The 16,342-nt window shown below is 30.6% G+C and overlaps 1 protein-coding gene across 1 annotated transcript in view; it reads right to left on the minus strand.

Annotated features, from left to right (window-relative positions):
* Positions 1-2,231: 2,231 nt before the first annotated feature.
* The window catches only part of LOC129965954 (peroxisomal sarcosine oxidase-like), a 31,503-nt gene continuing 17,392 nt past the window's right edge, over positions 2,232-16,342 (minus strand). Inside the window, exons 4-8 of the mRNA XM_056080263.1 lie at positions 15,252-15,440; positions 12,000-12,140; positions 6,640-6,795; positions 5,459-5,534; positions 2,232-3,264 (exon numbers count right to left, since the gene is read on the minus strand). Of these exons, the coding sequence (XP_055936238.1) occupies positions 3,146-3,264; positions 5,459-5,534; positions 6,640-6,795; positions 12,000-12,140; positions 15,252-15,440 (681 nt within the window). The 3' untranslated portion in view covers positions 2,232-3,145. The remainder of the gene's footprint in view (positions 3,265-5,458; positions 5,535-6,639; positions 6,796-11,999; positions 12,141-15,251; positions 15,441-16,342) is intronic.

Consider the following 16,342-nt stretch of genomic DNA (forward strand, 5'->3'; position numbering starts at 1 on the left):
ATCATCTAGTAGTGCTGGATTTTTTTTATTCAATGTGTCATACTATCATGTGTTATCCTTGTACAGTGACAAATGATAGCTCGATTTAATAATAATAAAAAAAAGTTTTTAGAAACATCATCGTAAATAAAATCGTCATTCAAAATAACATAAGAAAATTAACTATTAAGGCATCCACAGAGGATTATTGTATTCAAATCATTCAGGATTTATATATGATAGTTCGAATTCCAGTTATTCCAGAGCAGAAAGCTACGGCCTATGTATTTCTTGATATATATCTTTTAAAAACAGAATTTAAACCAATGTGAGTGGTCTCCCAAAACTTTCTCGCATACTCTCTAATAAAGTTTATTTCAGAGAATGCCTTGTATGGGATTGGTTTCAATATTGTCAATAGTTACAAAATAGTAACTTTTGGCGTGAGTTTAGAATTTTTACTAAATCTGTCATATGATTTTTGGCGAGTAATTTGGCGATTAATCCCTGGAATGCTATCAAAAGTAACCAAAACTCAAACAACTTGGGCTTCAGGCGCGTTCTCCTCAACCAATTGAAGCAAAAATTTGGCACAAGTCTGCACTTGTAATCACAAAATCGTGTATACCAAATTTGATATATTTAAGTTATTACGTGTTTGAAAAACATGTAAACATCGTGTTTACATGTTTCTGAAAATATAGCCCGATAGATAATCAACTCCGTATTAGATTTTGCTCAAAATTTAACAATTGCCTACGCTATAGATATTAAATCTGCATACCAAATTTCATTTATCTAGCTTTCTTCGCTTTGTAGCTAATTTATATTTGAACACCTGGGCAGTGAGATTTTTTGCTGCACCGAATTTGCACAAAAGTTGATAGAAACCTACAAATTCAGCATAAAGACCCTGTGTCAAATTTCATCAGTCTAGCTCAAATCATTTTTGAGTTGTAACAGACAGACGGACATTTTCACAAAATGTAATTTCAGAACTCAGAGAGGTCTAAAATTGGAAATTCGTCAAGATCTCGAATTCGATATTTTTTGCTAATATATACTACTATTACTATATTTTTTGTATACTTCATGTGGTAAAAATAAATAAATAAAATAAAAACATTTAAGTTGATAAGGTAGAAAAAAAATGGAAGCAAAATTATGTTACAGAAAGGTCTATATTATGTATGTTAAATTTCAGTGATTATTCTATTTTTATGTGAAATATTTGTATTTTAATTGTATATAAATTTTATTTCATTTTATTTAGTAATCATCTCTTAATTGTGAAATGTTTTCTCAGTAATAGAAAATTCTTGTTGGAAAGAAGCTTTTACTTGCAAGGTGCGTCTTCTGATATATTATAAAAGAAGCAAATGGTTGCCAATAAAATTATCACCAAATCAGCAATTTTTTATGGTTTACTACCCGAATTTGAAACGAAACTGAGATTTTTTAGAAATCATTTCAAATATACATTAGAAGACATTAATCAATAAATTCCTAATTTTTTTTATCACCAGCAATATTTAAGAAAGGAATTTAAATTTCTTATTTACAGTCTATCTTTCCAAGTCAGTACGCAAAGCATATTTAAAATTATTCTAAACTTGAAATGAATACTGAATTCGAGCCTGATAAACAGGAGTCAAGGAACATCTATATTTTTTTGTATGTAGCAAATGAAATTGCTGAAAGAATGTTTAAAGTCACAAGCAATGTTTTTATTTCCTCAATGATAATTTGCCATCGATCATTATTACTGTACAACAGGTATATTGTATTCTGCAGTTTTCACTATTATAACAAACAGTAAGAATTTGTAATAAATATTATTGAATAATTACATGCATATAGTGCAGAGTAAAGAGTGAAAATAATTAAACAAATAGTGGAAAGCTCCAGCTGACCTTTTATACCGTCAATAATGAAAAAAGAACATTTCAAGAAGCAGTATAAGAACAAAAAAAGTTTGGTATGAAATCAATAAATCATGAAACCCTTTAAAATTCAAAAATTTATTTGTTTACCAATTTAAATATGCATTGTGTATTTTTTTTAAAAAGATGAAAACAGCTTAGTGCATAGTATTTAATAAAACATGTACATAATGCTGTTGCGTTTTCTTTATTGAACTCCAAATTTAGTAGAATCTCTTAAAAATCAAATATGTAACTGTATAGTGGGTGTGTTGTGATTTTCTAATGAACTGCCTGGTTTTAAATATAATATTTTTAATCTACACAAACACAGTTACACTACAAAATTTACAAAAACACATAAACAATTAAGTTATAGAAAACAGTATGGTGGAGGGATTCCACCGTTTCCAACCGAAAGCAATCGGTGTTAGCGCAAGGGTTGCGCATAGGAAAAAGTCGACCTCAGGATGCAGGTTTCCCTATCAACTGCTTGTCTGTAAATGCCACAAGGGGGCGGTCTCTGCTCAAGGGGAAAAAGAGGTGCTACAACTGATAATGACAGATTTTTTTCAAAAAATTTAAATTAATCGCATTTACTTTGAAAAAGTGAAATAAAAACGTTGCTGTCCTTTTGTGTGGCTCTTTCTTACTACTTGACCCAAAATATTAAAGGAATTGTGGTCCTTTGTTTACATTTTGGTATCAAATCTTGATATATAACTTATATTATTGGTGATATGTCGTCTGTACCACGCCTAAATTGGGAATCTTCAGAAAAAAAAAATTATTTTTGAGGGCAAATTAAAAATTTAAATTCAAGTATTTTTGTTAGTTTTAGATTTGTATATCTGAACGATCCTAACTGATCTAATCTCACTTGATTTAGCATAGTAGTACAATATTGAAAAGCAAGTACAAGTTTTTTAGCATAGCAAGTACAATGAGTACAATGTGGAATCAGTCTAGTGACGTTGGCATAAGTGTGGCATTATGTGGTAGTCATTGTGACCTTGTAACACATAGACGGATCAAAAATGCATTAAAGCGGAAATCGTAAATTTAAAAAATTGACAATTTGGACGACGATGTGTCACTTTAAAATAAAAATCAACGCATTGATTTACTTCATTTTTTCCCTCCAAACTTTATTTATTTCTGTGAAAAAAAATTTTTTTTATTGTGCTAATTTTATTGAAAATAATTTCTTGACCATCTACAGTGACCGCTGCCTTCATATAAAGCTACTTGCGTCGTTGAAATCTGGAGAGTTGATATGGAGTAATGTCAAGAAACGTCTTGGTACCCATGGCCATCTGACTCAGGAGTTTGCCGACAGCAGGAGATGTCTTGAATCCAGTTCCTGTAAATATAAACCACGATGAAGCAACACAATATTCACTGTTTTTAATTGATTGAATTGTTAGAAAAGTTTCTCATTTTGATGGAAGATACGGGGGATTTTGGAGCGGAATTCACTATTTTGAAAATTGATCTGGTAATTAAGATAGAACATGAACTGTCCCTATTTCTCCACTCAAAACTGTTAAAAAAAGAAAAAAAGAAAAACCAGGTACAAATACTTAGAGAATATTTGATTGAATCAAGTTTTAATCGGTATCATCCAATAAGAAGGCTGTAGTTGTCTCCAAAACATTTTGAGTCTTCTTATTTTTCCTTTCTTGTATACTATGTCGAGCTCGAGCTCGAGCAAAATTCGAGCTCGAGATTTTGAGGGTTAGTTAGTTATATTAACGTCCCATTTTAAGCAACACTAGGGCTATTTTGGGACGGACCTCGTAATTTTGAACCGCGGGCAGATGACGAGGACGACACCTGAGCTGGCACGCTCCTCTCCACACCACACCACACCAGTGGGAAGACGTTTGGCCTTGACGGATTTAACGTGCAACAGACCCCCATACACGACGGTTCTTCGGTGGAATCGGGTCTCGAACCTGAAACCCCACGGCTCAAGAGCCGAGACCTTACCACCAAGCCCAGAGATTTTGAGGGATCTTTATGTTTTAGCCTTCCATATTCGATTCACATATTTTTGGAAAATGTCTGTCTATGACAATAATAACTCAAAAACACTTTGAGCTAGATGTATGAAATTCGGCATATGGTCTTTACAGCAAATTTGTAGATTTATATAAAAATTTGAGCAAAACTCACTCAGGGGAAGTCTGTCTGTCCAGTTCCAATATAGGTTAACACGATAGCTACAAAATGAAAAGAGCTAGATAAATAAAATTTGGTACGTAGATTTAACGTCTATAGCGTAAATGTACATAACGTGAAGTCCGTAGCATAGCGAAGCATTTTGTGATTACAGTGTAGTTTTGTGTCAAATAGGAAAACGTGTCTAAAATTCAAATTCAATTTTCGGACTCTATTAACCGCATTCAGGGATTAATCGCCAAAACACTCGCCAACGACAGATTCAGCAAAAATGCTAAAAAGTTCATATTTCGTAATTATCGTACACCAATGCCATGCAAGGCATTCTCTGGGATAACGCCTATATTAGAGAGTATGCGAGAAAGTTTTAGGGAGACCACTACCTCTGGTATAAGGCATTTTAATCTGTACGAAACTGTTGGCAGAAATGTATGGAAATTTCGGTGCATTCATATTTCCATTATATTAAAAGCACGAAAAGAACTTAATGATCGAGATAGTTTAGTGTTATATTTTCATATTTACTTATATAACTGCATAGAGTAGCTTTTATTTTGTAATTAGTGTTTAAAACTTTTCGCTCTATCTTTTTCCAATGCAATTGTATAAAAAATCTTTTATCGAGATATCATATTTTAAAAAAGAAATCTCTCACATTATATCAGAAAACTCCAAGCCCTTATTTAAAACACCTCTTGGCTTATTTTCAGCTGTTTGGATGAGCAATTAAAGCAATCACAAAGTATTTTGTTATAATTTCTATTATTAAAAGGATTCGATGAATCGGATGTTGATTCGCCGACGGTTGTGCTTCTGAAAACTCACGAAAACAAGGCTAATCGAATGAGGAGCATGAGACTTATGTAAATCATTCAGAATTTTAATTTACACTAAAAAAAATTATAGCCGCCGGGGTCCCTTATTATCCCACGAGCACGTGGATGAGAAATCTTCGGATAAGTGATAGGCTCTCGCTTCTATTAAAGGTGTAATAATAGTGCAAGCCCCCCTATCCGATGACAAGATGTAAAGCTTTGTGGAAGAATTTGGTGATGACAAAGTATCCTTAAATCTATCTTAGGATTCGATCTCCGGTTATATTTTATATACCATTAAATTTACCATTTAGATTATACTAAACGCATTGACAAGATAAAAATGTCTTAGTTCAAGCTGTACTATACGAATAATTAAAATGATAATTGACGCAACAATAGTAATTTTAGAAATATCAGGAACAAAGAGTATTTTTAATGATGTCCACACTTGCAAATTGAGGATGATGTTTTTAAATTTTAACAACTTATATTTATAGAATACAATTCAAATAAATGACTAAAAACAGACATATTTGTTATTGCTAAATAACTTACCAGAAAATCCACTCCCGATTACGATATTTTTATGCTGCGGTAAGGTATCGATGAGGAAAATTTCGTCAGGGGTCAACTGAAAAAAAAAAAAAAAAACATGAAATTTCAAAACAAATAATTTCCAAAAATCATGAATTTCTATTTATTTAATAGATTGCATACAAATTCGTATATAATTCGTACAATATTTCTCATTTCATTTCCTACTGTACAATAATGCGAATTCGGGAAAATTCACATTCGTGCGTTTTGAAAATGAATTTAGAACAATTTTATTGTGTTGGTTTCGTTTTTACTTTAATGAAAATTTCAAATTTATCAAAGGTATTATTATAAAGACCATTTTTTTTTTACATTTGTACATTATTTTTAATAAAATAAACTCTCTTTCTGCTCAGCTAGAGTGAACAGGAACTACATAATCAGGATAGAAAATTTAATTTTACTCTTTTCCGCTCAGTGATGGTTTTTCGCACAAGTGTTACAGACGCTCGCTTCATATCTCGGGATAATAAGAAGGACTCAAAATCTACTCAAAGTACATCGAAATTCTGAAATGACAGCGAATTTGTGACAATAAATAGAGAAGAGAATAATTCATATTTTATATGCAGTTATCTTTTATATGCTATGCAGTAATACTTCAAAATAATTTCGTGCTGGAGGTCTTATATAATCAAAATGCGCCACTGTTCCTGCTGGAATAGAATCTCAAGCATAGCACTCAAATATGCGAATTAAATGAACTTCAATAGCGCCAAACTCTATTTCCTCAAAACACGCTGCAAAACTTCGCGTGCTTTTATCGTTTGCTACATTAATTTGCAGTCTTTGTTTCTGTCAATATTTAGTGACTACACTTCTTCAAATGTTTAGCTAATTAATTTATTGTTTAAATAATTTATTCATTACAGTTTTGACTTCAAATAAAAACGCTATATGTATTCAGAAGTTAATTTAACAATGATACTTTTAGATAATTTAATTTTAATTTAAAAAAAGAAAAATTCAAGATTCCATTTTCAATGTTAAAAGTATTATTTCGCATCAGAGCTCTATTTAAGTAAGAAAGTGTTTTTCGTTAAAAAGTCAATTTTAACATTTAATATTATCAATTTTGCATGAATGATAAAGCATGATTAAAGCTAAATATATTACCACTATCAAATCCATTTATTTACCGTGTACATGCAGGTCTCGACAATGGACGGCTCCGATTCCAAAAGAGGGAAGTGTTCTCTCACGTACTCCTTGAGCTTCTTCTCGAATTTGGGGTCGAAATGAGCCTTGTCCCTCGCGTCCGGATCGCAGTTAGCATTCCCCACGTGGATGCAGATCTGTAAAGAAATGAGCAACCGATTATAATCATGAAGCTTGTTTAACTTATTTAATACAAAATTTGCCGGCATCCTGGCATAGGGGTAGCGCATCTTCCCCGTGATCTGGGCGTCCTGGGTTCGAGTCCCGGTTTGGGCATGTTTGTTCTTCCTGTTCTATCTGTGAGAGGTGTGAATGTGCCCCCCTGTAAAAAGGGGTTGTGCAGCCGAATGTGATGCGTGAGTAGCTAAGGCGTACTTTTGGCCCTAGTTGGCGCTACTAAAACAAGAGACGCTCCCTTGGCTTAAAATGACTGACTTCGACAGCGAGCTTGTCCATAGCAAGTGCCATTATAAACAACAATACAAAGTTTATTTAATACTGGTATGAAAAGTTACTATTTTAATGACTCTTTCATATTTGTTTGCCCTACGTCAAGTGATTTATTCTTTAGAACGCCAATACACGCCAACAAATAAAACTAAGAAAATTCTCTATATTTGCAAAATTTTTAGAAAGCGGAAAAATGATGTGTATTTTATAAAATAATTGGAACAAATGCTAATAATATTATATTCTTTTACAAATATTTCTCAGGTATACGTACTGAAAAAAAATATTTCATTTTAATGGTTTAATAGGCATAAAATAATTTATTACATAAGGATATTGAATAAAACAAGATGAATCGTTTAAAATTACAAGGTTTTGAAAATATTATCATCAGATCTTTCCCATTAAGGAGCAAACGATTAATCAATTTATTTTATCATCTTATTCAAATAATTACTTTTTTTATTATTTTTTTTAAGTTTATATGGGAAAAGCATTCACCTGTGAATTTACTCTATTAATCTATCTAAGCTTGATTACAGACTTTATGTTCTTCTCTTATAAAATATTTATGTATAAAAACCATCAATAAAATGGTGCTCTATGAATATTAGTACATGTCATGATTACCTATAAATCATTAACTTTCCATAGCAATTTTTATCTAGTTTAATGAAATTTTGATTACACTTATTAAGTTGAAATTATGAATAAACGAATCATTGATTATTCGAATGAACGCTTTAAATGTTTTGTCTTTTTTACTTTATCGTATACGTAGTATAGAGAAAGTATATTAATCTTTAAAAAATTCGAACTCGATATTTTGACGAATCCCCACGTTTTAGAACACCCCGAGTTCGAAAAATACTTTTTATGGAAAATGTCCGTCTGTCTGTCTGTGGCAAAGAAAACTCAAAAACTCTTACAGCTAGATGGTTGAAATTTGGCATGCGGTCTAAAAACAAAATCTGCACATGTTTGTCAAATTTCGAATAAACTCTGTTCAGATTAAGTCCGTCTGTCCGGTTATTCGAATATAAGTTAACACGATAATTGCAAAACGAAGATGGATAAGATTCGGTACACAGATTTAACATATATAGTGAAGACACCAGTCAAATTTTGAGCCAAACCCAACTACTAGTTTACCGTCTGTCGGTCTGTACTTTCAGAAACAAGCAAACACGATAATTCAAACATCTATAATAAATCTACAGTGAAGACACCAGTCAAATTTTGAGCTAAACCCAACTGCTAGTTTACTGTTTGTCGGTCTGTACTTTCAGAAACAAGGAAATACGATAATTCAAATATCTATAGTGAAGACGCCAGACAAATTTTGAGCCAAACCTAACTTCTAACTTACTGTCTGTCGGTCTGTACTTTCAGAAACAAGCAAATGCCATTCGGTACAGGACTTTGTGACTAAAAGTACAGTTCTGTGTCAAATTTTTGTATCAATTGGTTGAGAAAAAAGTGTCTAAAACAAAAATACGATTCTCGGATACTATTAATCGCATGCCAGGGATTCATCGCCAAATAACTCGCCAAGGATAACACGATAGATTCAGTAAAATGCTAAATTCAGGCCAAAAGTTAATATTTCGTAGCTATTGTACTCCATTGTCATGTAAGGCGTTCTCTGGCCTGACAAGTTTAATAGAGAGTATGTGAGAAAATTTTGTAGAGACTCTTCCTGTTGTTTTTTATTACTATAATAATCAAATCAGAAAGAATATTTAAGAATTTAAAAGAAGGAAGGAAAAAAGATTAGCAATATACAGTGGAGACTTAGGTAAACAAGTTGAGAATAGTTATCTTGAGCTGGAGTGATTGTTAGTTACTTCAACAACGCGCGCTGAATATAGATAAAACAGCGTGAAGGATCTCTGCGAAGCTTTCTCGCATGCTATCCAATTAAGATCTTATCCCTCTTTCCGCATAAAATAGTGCATCTTGTGCATAATAATAGTGCATAAGGCCGCAAATGCTTGTATCGTATTAGCGAACAATAGCTACAATATAGTTTTTACACTAGTTACTTTGGCTTGAATCTGACATTTTTACTGGCCATACTGTGCGAATACGTATTTTGAAAGCTTTCTTGCTGATAGAATGAAGCCAACATCTGACACGAAAATACATTTGCAGTTGCAACATACCAAATTTCATTGATTCAAGTCATTGAGTGACTTTATGAGTTAGTGCGTGTACATTCATGCGAAAGTACAAGCCAACAAACAGTCAATTATTTGACGCTTGGATTTCGTTTAAAATTGGATAAGTATTTGCATTTTACAAGCTAAACTTGTATACCAAATTTTATTTACCTGGTTCATTACGTTTTATAGTTACTGAGCTCACTTGTAATCGAGCAGCCAGCCAGGCAGACAAACTTCCACTGAATGGATTTCGTCCACCAAATTCTGCATATTTGGTCTCAAATTATAAATACCAAATTTCATCCGTCAAACTCAATACGTTTTTGAGTTATCCTGCTCATTACTAGATATAATTCGAGAAATGTATGTTTTAGGATTCAGTGAAGTCTGAAATTTGGAGTTCAAATTCGTCGACGATTACAAAATTTTCTTTATACTTATACGAGAAAGAAAAAAGGTGGTGGGTTAATAGTGGTTAGGATGGTTTTGTCTGCTGTAAAAGTCTTCATTGGTTATCTCTTCAGGACTGTTTGTCTTGTCCAGTTTGTCATAGATGCGATGTGTCAAAGTGCGGATCGTGTAGTAAATATACAGAAAATAAATTAATCCTTTTTGAAATACAAGAATTCTCATATTCGTGTCACCACTTCCACCTGAAATGTTTCCATCTCAAGAATCAAGATAATCTCCAGGAAAATGAAGGCGGTTTCTCAACAAATCTTTTATCAGACGCTTATGCTATTGATTTGAGCTGTCACTACGGTCCGCAAAGCAGCATATTTTCGCTGCTGTCTGCAGACTATCAACAAAGTACAGTTCCTTACATCAAAAGGAAATAACTGATTTTCTTATTTATCAATTTAAATATTTCTTTTAAATTAGGCAGAAACATTAGCTTTGTTTCTAATATGTTGTTATTTACCCATCATTTTTGCTTTGTCATATACGAAGTACAGATGATGTATAATTAACAAAAATTTCGAACTCGAGATTTTGATGAATCTTCAAATTTTAGACCACCCTGTATTTTGAAAAAAAAATTGGCATTATATCCGTCTGGATATTACAAAGACAATCAAAGCTAGAGGATGGAATTTATCGTTTTGCTTTTACACCAAATTTGTAGATTTCTATTCAACTTCGAGTAAATTCCATTCAGAGGAACTCTGTCTGCTGGACTATTTGAATATAAATTAATGCGATAAATACAAAGCCAAAGAAGTAAGATGAATAAAATTCGGACACATATTTAATATCTGTACTGAAGACACCTGCCAAATTTTGAGTCAAATCCAATAAGGGGTTAACAATCTGTTGGCCGTTACACTTTCAGAAGCATGTAAATGCCCTAACTTATAAACTTACTGACTTAAATTTATCAAAATTGATATGTGATTTGCGAGTAGAATAGAAGCTCTTTGTCAAATTTTGGTTTGAATCGGTTGGAAAATATGCATCTAAAACATCAATTTGATTTTCGAATGCTATTAAGGTGTACGTACACACTAGAAATTTTTTTTTAAATTTTAAATTTAAAAATCCAGTTTTTTTACAGTAGGTCATTAATATATGTTTAAACTCATTTCAGTGAGAAAAAACCATATTACACTAATTATTAATTAATTAATTAATATTTAATGAGCTAATTAGCATATTTTTTGAAACGTGATATCTTAAATCCTAATTTGTATAGATACACAATTTTAGTTGGAAATGATGCCTAATATGAGTCTTCATGTTGTCTGCCTCAAACAAGTTATGAAAATACATAGTTTTTTTTAACAATTTTTTCATCAAAGATGAGTAGAAAAAGCGAGATTTTTTCTGTAATTTTAACTTTTAAATAGCCACTAAAAATGTATTTTTATAAATATAACTTTGAATGAGGCACTGTTTCATAAAAATCATCCACTGTTTCATAAAAATTATTTTTATATATAAATAATTGTATTTGGTTCATTTCTTGTTGAGTTATGATTGTTTGAATGAAGCAACATAGTGGAAACATATCATTCTTCATAAAATGAGTTTAAAAAACATCGAAACTAGAGTTTTTTGTGAAAGTACCTCAAGAAAATAATTATAACTCCAGAAATATTTCGAATATTGACAATATTTTGGTATCGTTTGAAAGCTAAAGAATCAGAGAACATTTTGAAGCAATAAAAAAAATATTCGATACTTTGAACTATTTTTGAAGTTTCAAGTGTGTACATATACCTTAACCGCAAGCCAGTGTTTAATCGCCAAAAAACTCGCCAAGGATGACACCACAGATTGCTAAATTCACGCCAAATTTTAATATTTCGTAACTATTGAATGCCAATACCATCTGCCTTACCCAAAGTCTACAATTTTTTGCGAGGAGTGGGAACTAACACCTACCTTTATGACAGAGTATGAGAGAAATATTTGGTGAGACTCCCTCCTCGTCTGCTTTAATGAAAAACTTTCAGGAAGTAAGTGGGAGTTACTATTATTTGAAATTTTATATACCTATTATTCGAATTACCTATGTTCTACTATATTTTCTGCATGCTTGATTCATATTCGAGGAAGGAAATAAGCTGTCTAAGAGCAATCTTGAGAAATACAAGCAAAAAACAAACAAGAGAATTGTTTCTCAAGGCCTTCGTCAATAAAACCGAAATTAATGATTTCCAGATGCGAGATGCCGGTGCGACCCTTATTTATAAAATCTTAAAAGGAGGACATTTCTTACTTACCTTGACTAGATCCGGGTACTCGTAGGAAGGTAGGGCGTAGATGCAGGGCTCACCTAAATCCAGGACGCAAGGAAAGCCAGATTTCTCGGTGTAGGCTCCCTTTTCTTTAGTTTTCCAGTAATAAACTTTCACTGCGGAAGGCTAAAAAAATTGGGAAAATACACTTGCAAACATTGAAGACTATTAAAAGATTTTTTAAAAAATTTTGCTTTATTCAGATACTTTCCTTCAACCAGATTGAGTAAGAATTTAACTTAAATTTTAAAAAGATTGTATGATTTTCTCTATTTCTACTTTCTATTTTCAATTATTTTACGCCTAATTTTAAGGTTTGTTCGATTATTTTAATCGTCAAACTCAATATGTGTAAGAAAGAATCACAAAATAAACTAATTGAATGTAGAAACAAAGCCTTTCATTTTATTCTAAAAAAGTAAATTATTGCCTTAGAGAAATTCATATTTGAGTGCATATTTTGTTAAATTAGAGCATATGGTACTGCAAAAGAAAAAATTTAAAAAATATATTTATCACGAAATATTTTAGTTGAATTCAAATCAAAACTTAGCGTAATATTCTAGAAAAGTAAATTATTGCTTTACAGAAATTTATATTTCAATAGTATTTCTTTAAATTAGGGCATATGGTACTGCAAAAGAATAACCTCGTGTAAAAGAATATTTTTTAAAATGTATTTATCACGAAATATTTTAACTCAATGCAAATCGAAGCTTTGCGTAATATTCTAAAAAAGTAAATTATTGCTTTACAGAAATTCATATTTGAATAATATTTCGTTAAATTAGGGCATATGGTACTGCAAAAGAATAATCTCGTGTAAAAGAATATTTTTTTAAATGTATTTATCACTAAATATTTTAACTGAATGCAAATCAAAGCTTAGCGTAATATTCTAAAAAAGTAAATTATTGCTTTACAGAAATTCATATTTGAATAATATTTCGGTAAATTAGGGCATATGGTACTGCAAAAGAATAATCTCGTGTAAAAGAATAATTTTTTTAAATGTATTTATCACGAAATATTTTAACTGAATGCAAATCAAGGCTCAGCGTAATATTCTTAGAAAGTAAGTTATTGCTTTACAGAAATTCATATTTGTGTGCGTATTTCTTTAAATTAGGACATATGGTACTGCAAAAGAATAATCCCGTGTAAAGTTATAATTTTTTTTAATGTATTTATCACGTAATATTTTAACTGAATGCAAATCAAAGCTTAGCGTAATATTCTAAAAAAGTAAATTATTGCTTTACAGAAATTCATATTTGAATAATATTTCGTTAAATTAGGGCATATGGTACTGCAAAAGAATAATCTCGTGTAAAAGAATAATTTTTTTAAATGTATTTATCACGAAATATTTTAACTGAATGCAAATCAAGGCTTAGCGTAATATTCTTGGAAAGTAAGTTATTGCTTTACAGAAATTCATATTTGTGTGCGTATTTCTTTAAATTAGGACATATGGTACTGCAAAAGAATAATCCCGTGTAAAGTTATAATTTTTTTTAATGTATTTATCACGTAATATTTTAACTGAATGCAAATCAAAGCTTAGCGTAATATTCTAAAAAAGTAAATTATTGCTTTACAGAAATTCATATTTGAATAATATTTCGTTAAATTAGGGCATATGGTACTGCAAAAGAATAATCTCGTGTAAAAGAATAATTTTTTTAAATGTATTTATCACGAAATATTTTAACTGAATGCAAATCAAGGCTTAGCGTAATATTCTTGGAAAGTAAGTTATTGCTTTACAGAAATTCATATTTGTGTGCGTATTTCTTTAAATTAGGACATATGGTACTGCAAAAGAATAATCCCGTGTAAAGTTATAATTTTTTTTAATGTATTTATCACGTAATATTTTAACTGAATGCAAATCAAAGCTTAGCGTAATATTCTAAAAAAGTAAATTATTGCTTTACAGAAATTCATATTTGAATAATACTTCGTTAAATTAGGGCATATGGTACTGCAAAAGAATAATCTCGTGTAAAAGAATAATTTTTTTAAATGTATTTATCACGAAATATTTTAACTGAATGCAAATCAAGGCTTAGCGTAATATTCTTGGAAAGTAAGTTATTGCTTTACAGAAATTCATATTTGTGTGCGTATTTCTTTAAATTAGGACATATGGTACTGCAAAAGAATAATCCCGTGTAAAGTTATAATTTTTTTTAATGTATTTATCACGTAATATTTTAACTGAATGCAAATCAAAGCTTAGCGTAATATTCTAAAAAAGTAAATTATTGCTTTACAGAAATTCATATTTGAATAATACTTCGTTAAATTAGGGCATATGGTACTGCAAAAGAATAATCTCGTGTAAAAGAATAATTTTTTTAAATGTATTTATCACGAAATATTTTAACTGAATGCAAATCAAGGCTTAGCGTAATATTCTTGGAAAGTAAGTTATTGCTTTACAGAAATTCATATTTGTGTGCGTATTTCTTTAAATTAGGACATATGGTACTGCAAAAGAATAATCCCGTGTAAAGTTATAATTTTTTTTAATGTATTTATCACGTAATATTTTAACTGAATGCAAATCAAAGCTTAGCGTAATATTCTAAAAAAGTAAATTATTGCTTTACAGAAATTTATATTTGAATAATATTTCATTAAATTAGGGCATTTACTACTGCAAAAAAATAATCTCGTATAAAAGAATAATTTTTTAAAATGTATTTATCACGAAATATTTTAATTGAATGCAAATCAAAGCTTAGCGTAATATTCTAAAAAAGTAAATTATTGCTTTATAGAAATTCATATTTGAGTGCGCATTTCGTTAAATTAGGGCATATGGTATACTGCAAAAGAATAATCTCGTGTAAAAGAATAATTTTAAAAAATATATTAATTTCAAATTTATTATTCTATAGTAATACCTCATTATAATCAGGTAATTTTATTAATATGTAAGGAAATCCTTAGTTAATAATTATAGTTAATTTTTCAAGAATTTCATCGATCGTTTTTTCCATGACATATATATATTTTTTAAAAAAGTATATATTTTACAAAATTATTAAAATAAATAATATGTTTATTAATTTAAATGTATGTTGAAATGAGATACTGACTCGTTATTTAAAATGAGGTCTGATAATGTGCACTGTATAGGATCGCAAAATACCTAAATTCTGCTTCTACTTTTTTTATGCAATTGCAAAATAGAAAATTAAACTTGTAAATAAAAATCTTTTTTACTTGTAAAGGCAGTGTCGCGAAAGGCGATAGCAATCTCGGAGTCCACGCTCCTGCACAGACGACCACTGATTTTGCCTTGACCACTCTCTGAGAATCTACATACAATTTCACTTCCTCTTCACCAATGTGTTCTATCCTCTGCACCGGGCTGTTGTCCCATTGGGTACCCCCTCGCTCTCGGAAGAGAGCCTGTGAATAAATTAGAAAAAAAATTATTATTAAGTAAATAATGAAAAAAAAACATGTTTCATATATTTTTATCTAACTGGATTTGATTCATGTGTGTATGGACAGAATTTTATTATCGATTTGTCACTCGCTAGGAACAAGTGTTTAATCTTACACATTTGTGTGTTATCGATAATATTATATAATTTTAATATTTTCAGAAAATAATTATCAATAAGTCGATTAACTAAATTTTGATTCCAAACAAGTGGCGCCACATTACAGCAAATTATATAAATTTTCTTCTACAAGATTTAAGGTTCTATAAGGTTTATAATTTGACACCTTTGACAACCAGATGGTCCCTCGAGCATATTATTTATATTTAATATATGCTGGTGGTTAATGTTGCATTAATTAAATCTTTCATGCATCATTACTTGATGTGCATGCTTAACTTTGTAAAAACATTTTTGAGCATCAAATTGTCATAATTAAAATAGCCTTATAATTTTAAAAGCCTTACATCTGCTTTGTTTATTGTATACATGAACTCATAGTGGGTATTATATTTCAAACTGAAATTTTTCTTTTGCAATATGTAATTTCACTTTCTGATTTCTCAAGTAAACTATACAGATAATCAACAGCTTCTTTCTAAGCTTCCAACAATAAGTAAAATCATGCGACGTGTTTGATGAAGCATTATACGAAGGCCCCGCTCTAAAATGTATATCCTATCATGACTGTCTATCAGTGTAATTTTTACATACATGAAAAAAAGGTCATTCAAAAACAAAATGACTGAAATCAGTTCACTTGTGTATTGTGTAACTTGTTAAACTCAGTTCACTTGTGTATTAACCACATGTCAGCGATTAATCGCTGCCCCCTCCCAGAAATAGCCGAGGATCAATAACTAA

Source organism: Argiope bruennichi, chromosome 4, assembly GCF_947563725.1.
Source record: "Argiope bruennichi chromosome 4, qqArgBrue1.1, whole genome shotgun sequence".
NCBI lineage: Eukaryota > Metazoa > Arthropoda > Arachnida > Araneae > Araneidae > Argiope > Argiope bruennichi.